The sequence below is a fragment of the Castanea sativa genome, chromosome 2 (assembly GCF_040712315.1).
Source record: "Castanea sativa cultivar Marrone di Chiusa Pesio chromosome 2, ASM4071231v1".
Classification (NCBI taxonomy): domain Eukaryota; kingdom Viridiplantae; phylum Streptophyta; class Magnoliopsida; order Fagales; family Fagaceae; genus Castanea; species Castanea sativa.
Genome location: NC_134014.1, coordinates 11,257,928 through 11,272,380, shown reverse-complemented (window position 1 = coordinate 11,272,380; position 14,453 = coordinate 11,257,928). Strand labels below are relative to the sequence as shown.

Genomic DNA, 14,453 nt, shown 5'->3' with positions numbered 1-14,453 from the left:
CACAAATATTCTACCTTTGGCTGCTAGCAGCCTAGCACACCTCAGTTGGCAAATGGAAAGATCGAGTACCAAGCAACATCCATGCCTTGTCTTTAAAAGACAAGTGACTCACTATGATTGGATAACAATATTGAAATGGAATTAATATCAGTCAACAGCATCACAACGGTTAATCAAATGAACATTGAACATCCCCCCTCCTTTTAAGTGGACTTTTCCTTCTTTCCCTTGATGATGTAAATTATTGGACTTCGATTAGAATGATCCAAGCAGAATTTGGTCAAAAGCGTGTTTGAAGCACTTTTCCTCCTTTCTCTTGATGGTGTAAAAGATAAACAGCTAAACTGTTTGCCAAATTTGCTAACAGGGGGGCTTGACTCAGCTGGTAAGGCTTAGATACTTCGTCTAACTCACCTAGGTTTGAGTCCCGCTGCCAGTAGGAGTCCGTTGGTAGACATCCATACGAGTTGGCCCAAGGGCTTTAACCTTAGCGCCCTGCTTGGGGGCTAGCGTAACCTAGCAAACCCCTATTTTAATTTACCAAAAAAAAAAAAAAAAAAACTGTTTACCAAAGAGAGCTACAATAGAATAGGTGCATTAACAAAATAGTACATAAGGATAATGAGGCGTCATTTGTTTAATTGACAAAGAGAGCCCAATCATTTACAGGAGAGCGCATGAACAATGCGCTCGAAAGCATCCTTTGTTTAATTGACAGAGTGAGGCCAACAGTATATGGGGCAGGAAAGCGGATGAACAATGTGATCAAATGTGTCCTTCTAGGGTCACAATCATAGTTATTAAAATCCCGATCTAGATCCTACGATTTTACGATCTCACCTGCCTAAAACGATCCGAATCTTTTAAGGATCTTTGCTATAATTTAAGATCGGTACAATCACACGATTCTAACGATCCCAAATGACCTTTATTTATTGTAACATTTTAAACTTGACAAAAAACTCAGTTGAACTTAAATGAAAAATAAAATTCCTATAAACTAAGTTTTTTCACTCTAATGTAAAAAGTATGTCAATTAGACCCGAATAAAAAATATTCCAATAGTGCCATGTTTTAAAATTTTTGGCATCTCTAAATAATGCTTACAAATGGATATAGTGATGTATTGTAATTATATCAATGAATGTATAATTTATGTAATTATTTAACATACCAGTGTATAATTTTTAATTTTTTTCTCAATAGGACCTTATGATCTATAATCTACAATCTCACCTACCTCCTACGACTCCTACGATTCTACGTAAAATCCCAATTTTGACAACCTTCGTCACAATTGGGTCGTTTAAAAAAAAAAATTGTAGATTGTGGTAAATCCAGGTATTAGGTGGTATGCAAATTAGAGAATGGGGTTATAAAATTGTTGTGAATTTTTGTTGTGATCCTAGCCATAGCTGTGCTCCTGTAAACAACTTCCATAAACAACATCCATCTGTAATAAATAAGTATAACAAAGCTGCAAAGGTAATGCTGGCCAGCCTTGAGTACTCGATCAACCCTTTTCCCTCCTTATCCCAATAACCCCATCCCAATTTTGAGAGAGAGAGAGAGAGGAGAGCAACTGCCACCAACAAGAGGAATGCAGGCTACAACAATCACAGAACTCACAAAAATAAAAGCAAAGCTGTACTTACATCTACTGACAGTAATGTGAATCAAAATTCCCATGTCCCAAAAAGACATGCATCCATACGGTCACAAATAGACACATTATCCAACATTCGGGGAAAGAAGAAAAAAGAACAGTTGAGAGTTCAAAGATTTAAATCTTTGTAATGAAAATGCAAAATTCATTAAACATATTAAAATAGCTAAGATGAACGAAGTCCTTCAGAGGAAACAAAAGAGTATTCGCGTATTTGAGCTCTTGCTATGTGTTCATCAGAGATGTTACACTTCTCACTTCTTAGATTTTTTAGCTCCCCTGCAAGGAAGAAAAACATCAAATAGAACTGTGTCAAATTCAGACAATACATTTACTGCTATGGATTGGATGTATGATAATATTATTATTGTGACTTGAATGTGCCAGTCCAGCAACAATTTATAAAGTATACAATATAGAGGGTGGAACACCCTAAATTCATATCTTCAACATTGGTATCTGAGATTTTTCACACACAGATGATTTTATAAACGAACATCAAGTCTCTTACTCAGTTTGTTGTGGTGCAGGTGGTGCAGCTGCTGCTGGTGCCCTCTCAACAGGTCCCTGTTATTTCAAGGCACAATTAACTCACATTGCCAAAATAGATACAGCAAACACCAAGTTATAATAATGTATTTTCTACAAATAGTATGACAATTTTGCTTTCCTCCAGAAGCAAAAACTAACTTCAGTATACAGATCACAAGTAATAATTTTCCATAACATTCTTGTCCAATTCCAAAAATAACATAGTGCGATTCCAATTCAAAAAAAAAAACATTGGAATTATCTTGGAAGATCAATCATACCTGTGCTAAACGCTCTTCCCTTCTGGCATGCTTTCTCTCTCTGCTGGCCTTGTTTTTAGCACGCTTAGCCTCAAACTGATCAGACAGTGTCTTCTCTCTTGCCTTCTCAGCCTTTGACTTGTGAATACTCTCCATGAGCACCCTCTTGTTCTTAAAGACATTACCTTTCACCTTCATGTACATGTCGTGGTACATATGCTTGTCAATTTTCTTTGCTTCCCGGTACTTACGGAGCAAACGCCTTAGTACACGCATTCTCCTCATCCAAAGGACCTTGGTTGGCAGCCTTGCCTCTCTAGTACCCTTGCGCTTACCTTAACACATTTAGGGATTATACTAAGTTTATGAACCTCAAAGAATTAGAAACCAAAGTATGACAATCAAACAGTTGCAATACAACATAACATGACATGCATCAACAGAAACAAGACACAACAAGTTTTCTATAAAGCTGCACCATATCCAGAGTGACGACCCTTCCTCTTGGCCTCCTTCATTCTGCGCGCACGGGAGCGAGAGTGGATCTTTGTTGGTTTCCTGATGATGAAACCATCCTTGACCAGTTTCCTGATGTTCTGCCCTGCACAAATTAATCATGTAACATCATCAGATCGAATTACTAAACAGAAAACCAGCAACAATTTTTGACAGGCACGTTTGCACACGCACCCAGATGAGCTCATCGGCATTAAACAAAACCAACAACATGAAACAAACCACATATTAAGCAAATGCCAATAACATTTGCAGTCAAAACAGGAACAAATGCACCAAAAACAAGCAAGCCAAACTACACCTTATAAGAACCATGTTACACCACAAATAACATAACAAACAATCAAGTCAGAAATGACCAATTTCAGTACCAAACTTATATTGATAATATTTACAAGCAAATTCTCAATTGAGATTTTAACAATATGACCCATTACAACCATATTATCATACAACACAACTGCACCAACATTACTGGTCTTGAAATCCATATACCCACATGAGGATGAATGTCCCTAGTACTGTACCCAGAAATTTGACAATCCAAAATTTCTAATTAGATTAGCATATAAAACGAAAATGAAAAGGCATACAGTATTGGATTATTAATCCGATTCAAACAGATATGGATCCGAAATTCACAGATATGATAGATTAACGGAGATAAGATGTGGATCCTGAGCTGAAAATGAAGAGAGAGAGAGAGAGAGCTTACTGGAATTGGCCATGGAGATTTCGCTGACTTCATTGGGGTCAAGCCAAACCTTGCCTTTCCCGCACTTGAGGACGCTGGAGGCGAGCCGCTTCTGGAGCTTGAGCGACACCATTGCTGTTGCTGCTTTTCTCTCTCTGCCTCTTCTCTCCCTGGGTGCGAGTGGAGGAGGGTTTTTCGCGTATGAAAAATCAAAGGGGATTTTATATAGTACCCACGATAAGGTTTTTTTTTTTAGGGTTAGGGTTTTGGCCGAGTCACTGAGTCCGGAGCGGTTTACTTGGCGAGTTACTTGTTAGTCAATGTGGGTAAGGGTCCACCTGGATATCATTTTCGGATCTCTATGATTTGATAATGTTAAGACATACCATACGGGTGGTCATTCCCCCATAAACCCGACCCGACATCTCATATTGGTTTTCTATGGGTTATTGGTAGACTTAGCAAAATTGGACTTGAACCCACTAACCTGGCCCAACTTATAAAAAAAAAAAAAAAAAACAAGTTTGAGCCATACATTTGTTGACCTAGAGGGAAAATGGTTCAACTCGTACCTGCCTCATGGTCGGTTGAAATGTTGTATTGGGTCATAATACTTCCGTGTAAAGCCCAGTGATACATCAAAAATATATACCCAAAGGTAATAGCTTACAAGGGGGGAAATGCATGAAAATACTAAATAGCTCTAACCTTTTACTAAGCCATAAATACAACAGAACAAGAGACGTGATAAGGGAGAGAGATGACAGTATTGAGTTATTACGTATGCAACAATCGTTAATAATGTGCTACTTTTATGTGACTCATAAGATAAATTTGTATGTGAGGTAGAGGAATGTGTTGTTAATGCAAGGCTTGTTGGCAAGGCTTTATATTAGGTTTAGGGCATCCCTAAGATTCGATTTTGAATAAGGATTAAACCATTTTAAATGTTACATTGCTAAAAAGAAGGCAAACTTTGATTTTGCTTTTGTTTAGATATTGGATGACCTAGTTTAGTTACGATTTAGAAATTTTGTTGACCAAACTCAATTTTTTGAACCCTTTAAGCTAAAATGGTGCTAGGGAACATGCTAAATGTGCCCAACCACATCAAAGAGTTTTCAATGAAATCAAATGCTTTTTCTTGACTTGAAAGTGTTAAGTAGGATTTTCAGTCACGTAGAGCATAGTAGATAATGTGACTTATGCATGACAAAGAGAGGCTAACATGTGAATTGTTTTTCATGAATCCTTAGATTTGCAAGTGGCCTCAATTCACTTAACAAAATCTAAGCTCTAGGCCCATTAAAGCCCCCAATCCTACCCTCCAAACCATTAAGGTTGGCTTGATATAGTTAGGAGGTCTAGGGCGAAAATTTCAAATGGAGCCTTTGTATTTAAATATTAATTAAATAGATGTATTTAAAACTAACAGAAACAAGGTTAATTTGATGAATTACAAATAAATGTATTTAGATATTGTTGAGTGGAAAATTTTGATGTTCCCGAATAGAATATGGGGTAGCCAAGCCAAAACTCGACGATGGGCTCTTGAAATAAAGCCCAAAGGCTTTCGGTGTTGTGTAAGTTGCCCAAGCAAGAGATAGAGGTTGCACCTTGACAAGAAGACAACAATAAAACCCAATAAACACGTTACTGTTGTTAGTTTGTTATATTATTAGTCCTTTTACAGCATCATAGTTCAAATCAGTCCTCTAGTGGTAGGGTAATTTATATTCAAGTATTAAGTAAATTTAATAAAGTATTAACTTCAGGAAATTCTTATGTAATTTTTTCAATAGGGTCTACAGTACTCTTAGCCATCATTACACTAATATGAAGAAAAAATTCCAAAAAGTCTCAAATACATTATAGCCTCCCATAGTAAAACAATAAGTAAATATTAGTGGCTGTCTAGTGATGAAAAAGAAGTTATTTGGCATGGTATGAAGGGAAAGAGAGATCCTAACTCAGTGCAGCAAGTATTAAACTAAGATTTTGGTGAGTATGTGTGCATAAGGCATGAATGAGGTAATGTGGGCTATTTTGAGTGCGTGAGATAGAATTAATACTGAGGTTAAGGCTTTAGTAAGTAGTGAGCTGTTTGTGACTGATTGGGTGGCATTTATGGGCTGTGATTATGCAAAAGAGGAAAGGAATGTTTGAGGCTAGGTGAGTGTGGGTTAAGGGGAATGAGTTGTGGGCTTGAGGAGAGCTGAATTACAAGCAAAATGGCAAACAAATCAGAAAGTTATAGAGGGAGTAGCTGTGTGTTTGTGGGCTGAGGTGCTTATCCTTTTATAATGGAGTTTAGAGAAGCATTAATTAACAAGAATCCAAAAAACTCAGGTCTCATTCAGGGGAGCAGGACAACTGAATTAATAACTTGGATTTGGCCTAAAAATGGGAGATTTGCTTTTAGGGTTGTTTTGCTTCTTTGGGCAATGCCACACATGGGTAGTATTTGGGGTAATCTTGCATTAAATGCTAAGCTTGCTGAGATTGTGTTCAACCAATAGGATTAAGACAAGTATTAAAGAAGAATTCTAGTGCTGCAATTGAGATTTGGACCCTAAGAAGTAGGATTCAACACCCCAAGCCAGGTGTCAAAGTTTAAGTCCACTTTAGAGGGTTCTGTTGGAGATCCCTTTATGCTCTCCAAACCACAGGTTCCCAAATTTTCCTCTTTAGGATTCATGGGCTTGGTTCATGAACCAATTACATACATTTTTAGTAATAAAATAAACTATTTGGTTGAGGATTTCATGAGTTTAAAGGTTTTGGTTATGCCTTCCTTCAGTTGTGACCAAAACTTGGGGAAGAAGGGTATTTATTGCTCATTAGCCCTTAGGTGTCAGCCTCTGGTACTATTCACGTCAGAGTTGGCAGTGGGATAGATGGCCAGCTCCTAATTTGGTTTGGGAGCTTAGTTGTTTCTTGAGGTGACCTTTAGCGGAAGGCAGAATTGAATGGAGTTCTCTAGCAGGGTCAGTTTGCACACATGGACTGTTTTGGCTGAGATTTCATGTTTGGCTTGGCCATGAGGGCTGAGTATTTTGGTGGGCCTCTAACTTGGTGGTTCTCTTTACTTTGGCCTATCCTTTTGCTTTCTCATTGTGAGCCCTACAAAATAGACAAAGCTACCATATATTGTCATGGATTTTTATTCCACATGGGCTTTAGTTGTAAGTAGAAATAAAATGAATCCATGAGCTTTAATATATATTCATGATAGGTTTTGGGTATTAATTTCCATGGGCTTTAAATAACAACTTGTATAGTTTCTCATAATTTTTGCTACGGATTACTTTGTAAATGATTTTTTTTTTTGGCTTTTTAAATAAAGACCTCCAATATTTTCTTGAGAATAATATTTACCATGGATTTTAAATAGAGGCAATATCCACTATAATGGAATAATGTGATATTCTCATAAGTTTTTCTATAGATAATCATAATGGGCATGTAGGATGAATAATTACCATGAGTTTTGGAAATAAATATTATGAATGCTGTGATGTAAGATAGAGAGTGAACATGAGTTTATAATATGATATGAAATAAATAAATGTCATGGGTCTAAAATAAATAATCATAACTTTCTATGAGCTTTTATAAGATGATTGCCATGGGTTTTGAGAATAGTTTTTTTTTTTTTTTGAATAGATAATTCATAAATTCCATGAGCTTGTAATATTATAGTAATAGGTTTAAGAATCTAAATTATTGTTCATTATTGGACTTTTAAGTGAAATAATTATGATATAGTATTTTGCCAAGTATTAATAAACTTGGACTTTTGATAAAATAATGTCAAGTAGTTAGCTTGGGTTTTTAATAGTGCCAACGTAAGTTAGGCTTTTGATATTGCCAATGAGAATTGGGTTTTGATGTTGCCAATGAGAATTGGGCTTTGATCTTGTTAATGTGAATTGAGTTTTGGATAAATAAATTGTCATGGGTTTAAATCATGGGCTTTGATTATGGATTTGAATTTTATTAATGAAACTAGTGTTTAACCCGCGCAATGCGCAGGAACATTTTACATTTTAATTATGAGCTTTGCATCCTACATAAACTTAGTTATGATACTTCCACGGCATACATTCAAACTTAAATAATGTTATATATTTAAGCATATGGTGTCTAAAAAAGGAATTTGACTTTAAGCAACAACACCACCAACAATTATGCAGCTACTTTAAACCTCCAGCAGCACCACCAACATGAGTTATGCAGCAACTTATGTTGAGCATTATTGCCACCAATCATGAGCATTGGTTCAGCCATCATAAATTCTGAAAATCAGTCTCATTCTGGTAAAAACCCAAACATAGAAAATCATTGCATCAAATCAAATCATTGCCAAACTCAAGGAAAATAATATGCAATAATAAATCATGACAGATCATATTTAACCGATGCATCAAAACTTTCCTTGTAACTTGTATATTAAAATATAGTAAACTATTTTATTACTTAACAATATAGTATATGTTAAGAGTCATCAAGCAACACCTGTGATGTTGCCGCTAAAGTTGACTTGCCGCTATAGCCGTTATTGTTGATGTTGCCTAATGTACACTTGTCCTAAGCCGCCGCATTAGAGTTAGGGAGTTGTTAGTCTTTTACCATAAAAGCCGTTAACGTCCGTAAGTTGCTTGCGATTAGTTAGATATATAGGTTGTTAGAATGCAACATATATGGCTTTACTTGGAATAGCTTTGAATACTCAAGAAAACTGGATATTAGTGGTTTGCTTGAGTGGTGATTGTAAGGACCATTGAATGAAATAAGCAACGGTTCTCTCCTAATCTTCTCTATTCTCTCTAAATCTTATTTCTCATTCTTGGAGGCCAGTTGCCTCGAATTAGGTATTTCTCATAGATATGAATTACATATTATGTTAAAGCTCTAAGCATAAAACTTTGTGGAAAGTAAAAGAGACAATAATAATGAATTGCTATAAAGTTGGTCTAAATGGTTTGGCAATGTGTTGTAGCTAATATTTATTTGCACATAGGCTATTAGATTTTCTATCACTCATTTATCACTCATTTTCAACAAACATTTGGCGTTCCAATATGCTTTCTTCAGCTCACCGTGAAAGGTTATTCGAAGAAATATCTCGATAAGCCGGGAGAGGGGTACCAATCTCCAAAGGATTTGTAAAATGCGAGAGAAAGGAAAAAAGTAGATAAATTGGATGTCCGACAGCATGACTTTCTATCTCTTTTTCTTCCCCGCCATGTAAAGAACCGACTTCTATCAGTCACCGAATTTCAATTTAGCTATTTTGAGTACTAATTTATGGTCAAGTGCAGGTTTCTTCTTGGCAGTCTCGTTTTTTAAAAAGAGTTTTGAGAGAGGGCTTGATTTTGTTCTTTTGAATCAAAGTAGTGTAAATCCCATTCACAACTCTAATTTGAGTCCGATTGACAACTATAAGCCCAAACAGGTCCAGGAAATTAAAGGGTTGACAATAACAAAAATGTTTACATCAATGTATGCATCATAAAATTTAATTTTCCACCTTAACTTGCTTCTACTTGGCAGGAAAACACAGGATTAAGCTTCACAGGTCATTGAAGATTGGGTATGCTTGGTTTCTTTTCCAGGATATGACAAAGATAGCACATGGTTTAATGCCACAATTCATATACTTAAATTATTAAGGTTTTTAGTTGGTCAATGAGTACTCAAATTGATAAAATCAAGAAAAAGGAAATGTGTGGATATTTGAGCCTCAAGAGAGTCAGGGCGTTCTTGATCCTTATTGAGACTATAAAGCTATTTCAATTAAAATTTAATATAGGAAGTAAAAGTTCGATTTATATCCACAATTCACTATACACGATTACATGAACAAATTACACTGGAGTCTCCCCCATCTCAGCAAGTTGTTGATCAATTTTTGGGAAATCAAAAAAGGAAAACAAAAAACATCAATTGTAGGCCTTTCCTATAGTTATTTAATCCCAACGATTTGGTTAAGATTAGAAACAGAAGTACCCAAACTAAAACCAATATTTTTTAGTGATTTCTGTAATCTAAAAAAAAAAAATCCTATTTCTTTACGGTGAAAAAACAAAAAAAAACAAAAAAAAACAAAACAAAACCTAGTGTAATCCAAATACCTAAATAATTTCAATCCAACCAATCTCATACCCAGATCTAAGAAAGAAAGAAAAGAAAACCTTTACCGATGGTAGTTCCGACGATTTGATGGTAACGTGTTAATGGCAATTAGTTTTCTCTTCCATCAGTAGCTGTATTTTCTAAATTTCTCATAGTTCTATCTTCTCCTAGGCCTTTCCTAAACACATCTATTTTCAATAGGACGATACTCCCAGTGCTTTAAAAAAAAAAAAAAAAATACTAATGATGATATTTTGAGACCAAAGAATTCAAAGAAAAATACTAAACCCATCTTTTTTAAACTGCTTTTGTTTAAAGTTTTTTTTAATCAAATATTAACAAATGATAAAGAGATACAAATTTAAATGAAAGCAACGAAGGAAAATTAGGTTGGCCTGACCTTTCTATTTAATCAAGTAGCTCTTCTTGAATAGCTACCAACTGTCTTATAAGCCAGAGCTGAGATGATAGATCTACATTAGCACGTGAGGAAAAAAATGTCATTGAATATACAAAATTACTGATAAGTGAAAATGTAATTGAGGCCCTCGAAAATTTGGCATATTAATGAATTATTAGTACTTGACAGGAAAAACTCAGCGAATCTGAATTGCAACAAAAAATGAAAGGGTAAGAAGGTTTTTTAAAATGACAGGAGAGATGAAAGATAGAAACACGCCAAACAAACTATCAAAAAGTAAATAATCACACAACCATATTAAGTAAATAATCCCTTAATATGCAGTAACACATTTATTTAACAAACTATTTACTATTTATTTGTTTGTTTCTACTCAAAATTTCACTTTGGAAAAATTCTCAAAACAAAAAAGTAGAGACGTTAATTTGAGACCAAAGCATCCCAATAAAAACCAACCTTGCATCTTTTAGGCATTTTATCGAACACTTCAAGTGCATAATTAAACCTGCTATTGCAAAAAACAACAGCATATTGTGATTCTGTCAAATTTTTACACCCAAATGCAATGGGTAGGACAAACTTCCCTTTCACAATCCTAACATTCATATGAAAATCTGCTAACCCAAGTTTTCGACTAATGCTAAATTAATCATTATGCATGAGCATGGAAATACCTTACTTTGATGCATGAAATGCATAGGAAGTCAATGAAATTTAGAGAAGATATAGGGCTTACCAATTGATAGAGAGCAACAACAATTAATAAGGAATAAATATGCGTAAGGAATTTGATGGAGAAAAGGGTTTATCCATGTGTGTCTGATCAAATGGGAGAATTTGACAGTTACAAAATGGGTCAGATTGTAAGAGATGCTATTGTTCCTTGATAAAAGAAAAGGGTTCTTTTCAATTTTTGAAGAGGCAAAATTGGTTTGCGATTTTGGATTTTCTATTCCCTATGTCTGTTGTTTTGAAACGGAAAACACAAATGGAACTAAAGTGGGCCAAATTTGGTAAACTACACAGATTTAGTATCCAAAACAGTAAAATTAACAAAGCTATACTGACCTTGTGTGTATGGAGTTGCAGAAACGAAACGGCCAGAGAAAGAACAAGGGAAGAGTTTCAGTAGTCTCAATGAAACAGAAAACAAAAAACAAAACAAAAGCAAATATCTAAAATTGAGGAAACAAACATTTTGATAACATTTCATACCCAAAATCCCAAAACAAAAACGAATCAAATCTAAACCCATTCAACAAAAAAAAAAAATCAATTAAAGTAACATTTCATACCCAAATCTAAAAAATGGAAAGAAAAAAGACCGGAGCCGGTTTCGACGATCTGGGTGGCGGATGTATGGCTTAACGGTTTCTTTCTGTGTGCTTGCAGTTCCGGCGGTCTAAGTCTGGTGAGCGACCCAAATTGCTGTAAACATAGATTATAGTTATCGCAGATTTAGGTTTTTACTTATAAAAATTTATAAAAAAAATCGAAAAACAAAGAAAGCAAAAAAAGAAAACTCACTCTGTAACAGTGCATCGCCAGTCGAGGGAAGCAAGAATTTTGGTGGTCAAAGTCCGACGGTGGTACTGGCCTGAGAGGTCTCTAACTCTGCCTCTTTCTCTATTTCTTTCTCCAGGTCTCATCGCCTCTCTATTTCTATCACCGTAGAGCAAATTTGTTTTTTTTTTTTAAGCGGTTAGTTTCCTTTTATACCGGGCTCCCAAAAAGTGTTTTAACGCAGCGAAAAATTATAATTTGTAGCTTTTAAACGGTGCTGTAGCATTACCAAAAAATGTAATATATCACTTTTTAAAGTAAGACGTGTCTGAAGTCTAAAAAGTCAAGCATTGTAACGTACGATTATTTTTAAAAAAATTGTACACGTGTCTGAATTTTAAATAGGCAGTTATCCTATTTGTTAACACGTCCTTAAATGTAGGAACCAACTTTCTCTCAGCTTCGTCTATTATATATATATAGATTGTTTTGTCTTGGACTTGAATCATAGGCTTTTCAAATATTGCCAAGAATAAGTATTCTTGGGCTTTAAATAGAATATGATGTGTGTTTTGGGTTCATAGGGCCGGTTCTAGGTTTAGCTAAATAATGATAATAAAATTGGATAAAATATGAGTTTTTGGGCTTTTGTGATAGTTTATATCATGACCCAATTTAGATAATGAGATATAAAACATTTGTGATTAACATAATAATAGAGCAAAAAATATTTGGAAAAACCTAATGACTTATTAGTGGTATTTGAAAATAAATAGGTGGTACTCAAATAAAATTAGGTGAACAAAAAAAAAAAAAAAGTACCCTAACAGATATTAATGAGTTTGAATATGAATTGTTACTGTACGGTATGGGATCCCAAAGCCCTTTGGGCCTTTAACTCTAGCCCTATGGTGCGGTCCCTAGCTCAACCCCTTGTATGGGGTAAGGCCCCAGGCCCACAAAGCCGTGGGCCTGAGCCCTGTGCCACGGTGCTTGGCCCAAGACACATTGGGCCTGTGATCACAGTCAAATGCGTCTCAGATGGGAACGTGATTACTCGGGGGTGCACGTCTTGGCTGTCCGGTCGGGCCTTGGGGAATATCGCTGTCGAACAGCCTATAAGAGGTGGGAACCAGTACCAATGCCACTACTACAACTCCCAATGAAACATCCATTTCGAAACAATGGAATTGGACCCCCATCTCCACTTGTAATTAGGAATAATCATGACATTCCCACTGACCTTACACTATAAATAAGAGACTAGGATGAGAAGTGAGGGGGTTGGAAAACTCTAGAGAGTGAACCGATAGAAAAAAGCGACAAAACTAAGAGAAAAAGGGGAGCAACTTTGTGAAAGAAGGGATTGTAGAAATAGAAGAATATTTAGGTCACCGAGCACGGGACCACCCATAGTAGAAAATCCTAGGCCCACAATACAAATAGATTGTGAGCCTAAGTAGAGGTTGAGCCCAACAACCATATTTTAGGTACGCACAATTGGCGCCACCATGGGGCCCTCCTACAAAGTTGTGGTTCTACCAGGACGTGAACAGGAAAATGTCTGGAGGTCAATCTGGGAGTTATGTTGAGAGTGGCTTTGAGAGGTCTTCTCGGGGATCCACCTGGCTGGAAAGAAGGCAGAAGGGATGCGAAGATAGGGAGTATGAAGAAGAAGGGCAACCCCAGGTGCAAGAAGATGAGAATAACTCATTCCTAAACTATGAAGTGAGGAAAAACTGAAAGAATAGGCAAGAGTAAAGAAAACTTACTAGGGGCTCTAGAAAACAATGATTTAGGCTGGAGAATATGTTCATGGGAGAAGTATGCTCGGCAGAGAAGGAATCTGAGGAAGAGAGGATGTAAAAAGTGATGGGCAAAATTAGAGGAAGCTATTTAGAGGGTTTAGAGGGGGTTAAGAGCAATTAATAAAAACGGAGGGTGGAAAAACTTTACAAATTCTTTTGGTAACTGCCACGTGCGCCGCCTCAGTTCACGAACCGTTAGGTTATCTGGAACTGACGGTCTGACACAATGCGCCTTTTAAGAGCACATTAATGAACGTCCCATCCGTTCAGCGATTGACTATTAAAATCCCCAAGGAGTTTTTGGCTCTTGGCATCCTTGATTCGTTCTCAGTAGCCGGGAACTAATCAAGTGGGGGCTAATGTACGGTGTGGGATCCCAGAGCCCTTTGGGCCTTTGACTCTGGCGCCCAATGGTGCGGTCTCTGACTCAACCCCTTGAACGGGGTAAGGCCCCAGGCCCACAAAGCCGTGGGCTCGAGCCCCGTGCCATGATGCTTGGCCCAAGGCACATTAGGCTTGTGATCACGGTCAACTGCGTCTTAGATGGGAACGTGATTGCTCGGGGGTACACGTCTTGGCTGTAGGGCCTTGGGGAATATTGCTGTCGAACAGCCTATAGGAGGTGGGAACCAGTTCCAATACCACTACTACCACTCCCAACGAAACATCCACTTCAAAACAATGGAATTAGACCCCTATCTCCACTTGTAATCAGGAATAATCATGGCATTCCCATTGACCTTACACTATAAATAAGAGACTAGGATGAGAAGTGAGGGGGTTGGAAAACTCTGGAGAGGGAACCGATAGAAAAGAGCGATAAAACTAAGAGAAAAAGGAGAACAACTTTACGAAAGAAGGGATTGCAAAAACAGAAGAATATTGGGTTACCGAGCACATAACCATCCATAGTATG

General features: G+C 36.6%; 2 protein-coding genes across 15 annotated transcripts; both read right to left on the bottom strand.

Moving 5' to 3' along the window:
• Nucleotides 1-1,672: 1,672 nt before the first annotated feature.
• Nucleotides 1,673-3,929, bottom strand: LOC142623733 (large ribosomal subunit protein eL19y). The gene is made up of 5 exons (XM_075797189.1): nucleotides 3,689-3,929; nucleotides 2,936-3,058; nucleotides 2,479-2,792; nucleotides 2,178-2,233; nucleotides 1,673-1,945 (listed from the first exon to the last, which is right to left on the bottom strand). Exons 1-5 carry the CDS (start codon nucleotides 3,798-3,800, stop codon nucleotides 1,921-1,923), a joined length of 630 nt encoding a protein of 209 aa, XP_075653304.1. The 5' UTR covers nucleotides 3,801-3,929; the 3' UTR covers nucleotides 1,673-1,920.
• A 3,747-nt stretch (nucleotides 3,930-7,676) lies between these two features.
• LOC142623731 (uncharacterized) lies at nucleotides 7,677-11,928 on the bottom strand. 14 transcript variants are annotated; one of them, XR_012842205.1, is made up of 6 exons: nucleotides 11,754-11,927; nucleotides 11,522-11,654; nucleotides 11,295-11,359; nucleotides 10,683-10,731; nucleotides 10,206-10,278; nucleotides 7,677-7,983 (listed from the first exon to the last, which is right to left on the bottom strand). XR_012842205.1 is itself a non-coding variant. In XM_075797183.1 (5 exons), exons 1-4 carry the CDS (start codon nucleotides 11,873-11,875, stop codon nucleotides 10,218-10,220), a joined length of 348 nt encoding a protein of 115 aa, XP_075653298.1. In that variant the 5' UTR covers nucleotides 11,876-11,928; the 3' UTR covers nucleotides 7,677-8,264; nucleotides 10,205-10,217. The 14 variants fall into 14 exon arrangements, 6 of the variants coding, with proteins under 6 accessions (XP_075653298.1, XP_075653299.1, XP_075653300.1 ...); XR_012842208.1 differs by lacking the exon at nucleotides 10,683-10,731 and having other exon boundaries at nucleotides 11,522-11,634; nucleotides 11,754-11,928; XR_012842204.1 differs by lacking the exon at nucleotides 10,683-10,731 and having other exon boundaries at nucleotides 11,754-11,926.
• Between the last annotated feature and the right edge of the window lie 2,525 nt (nucleotides 11,929-14,453).

Coding starts and splice junctions, on each gene's coding strand:
- LOC142623733 (XM_075797189.1), bottom strand. CDS start 3,800: ATGGTGTCGCTCAAGCTCCAGAAGCGGCTCGCCTCCAGCGTCCTCAAG. Junction 3,059..3,688: donor AATCTCCATGGCCAATTCCA/GTAAGCTCTCTC, acceptor TAATTTGTGCAG/GGCAGAACATCAGGAAACTG. Junction 2,793..2,935: donor GGGTCGTCACTCTGGATATG/GTGCAGCTTTAT, acceptor AAATGTGTTAAG/GTAAGCGCAAGGGTACTAGA.
- LOC142623731 (XM_075797183.1), bottom strand. CDS start 11,875: ATGAGACCTGGAGAAAGAAATAGAGAAAGAGGCAGAGTTAGAGACCTC. Junction 10,735..11,521: donor TTTCCATTTTTTAGATTTGG/GTATGAAATGTT, acceptor TTTTTGCAATAG/CAGGTTTAATTATGCACTTG. Junction 10,279..10,682: donor AAATGCCTAAAAGATGCAAG/GTTGGTTTTTAT, acceptor GTGCTAATGTAG/ATCTATCATCTCAGCTCTGG.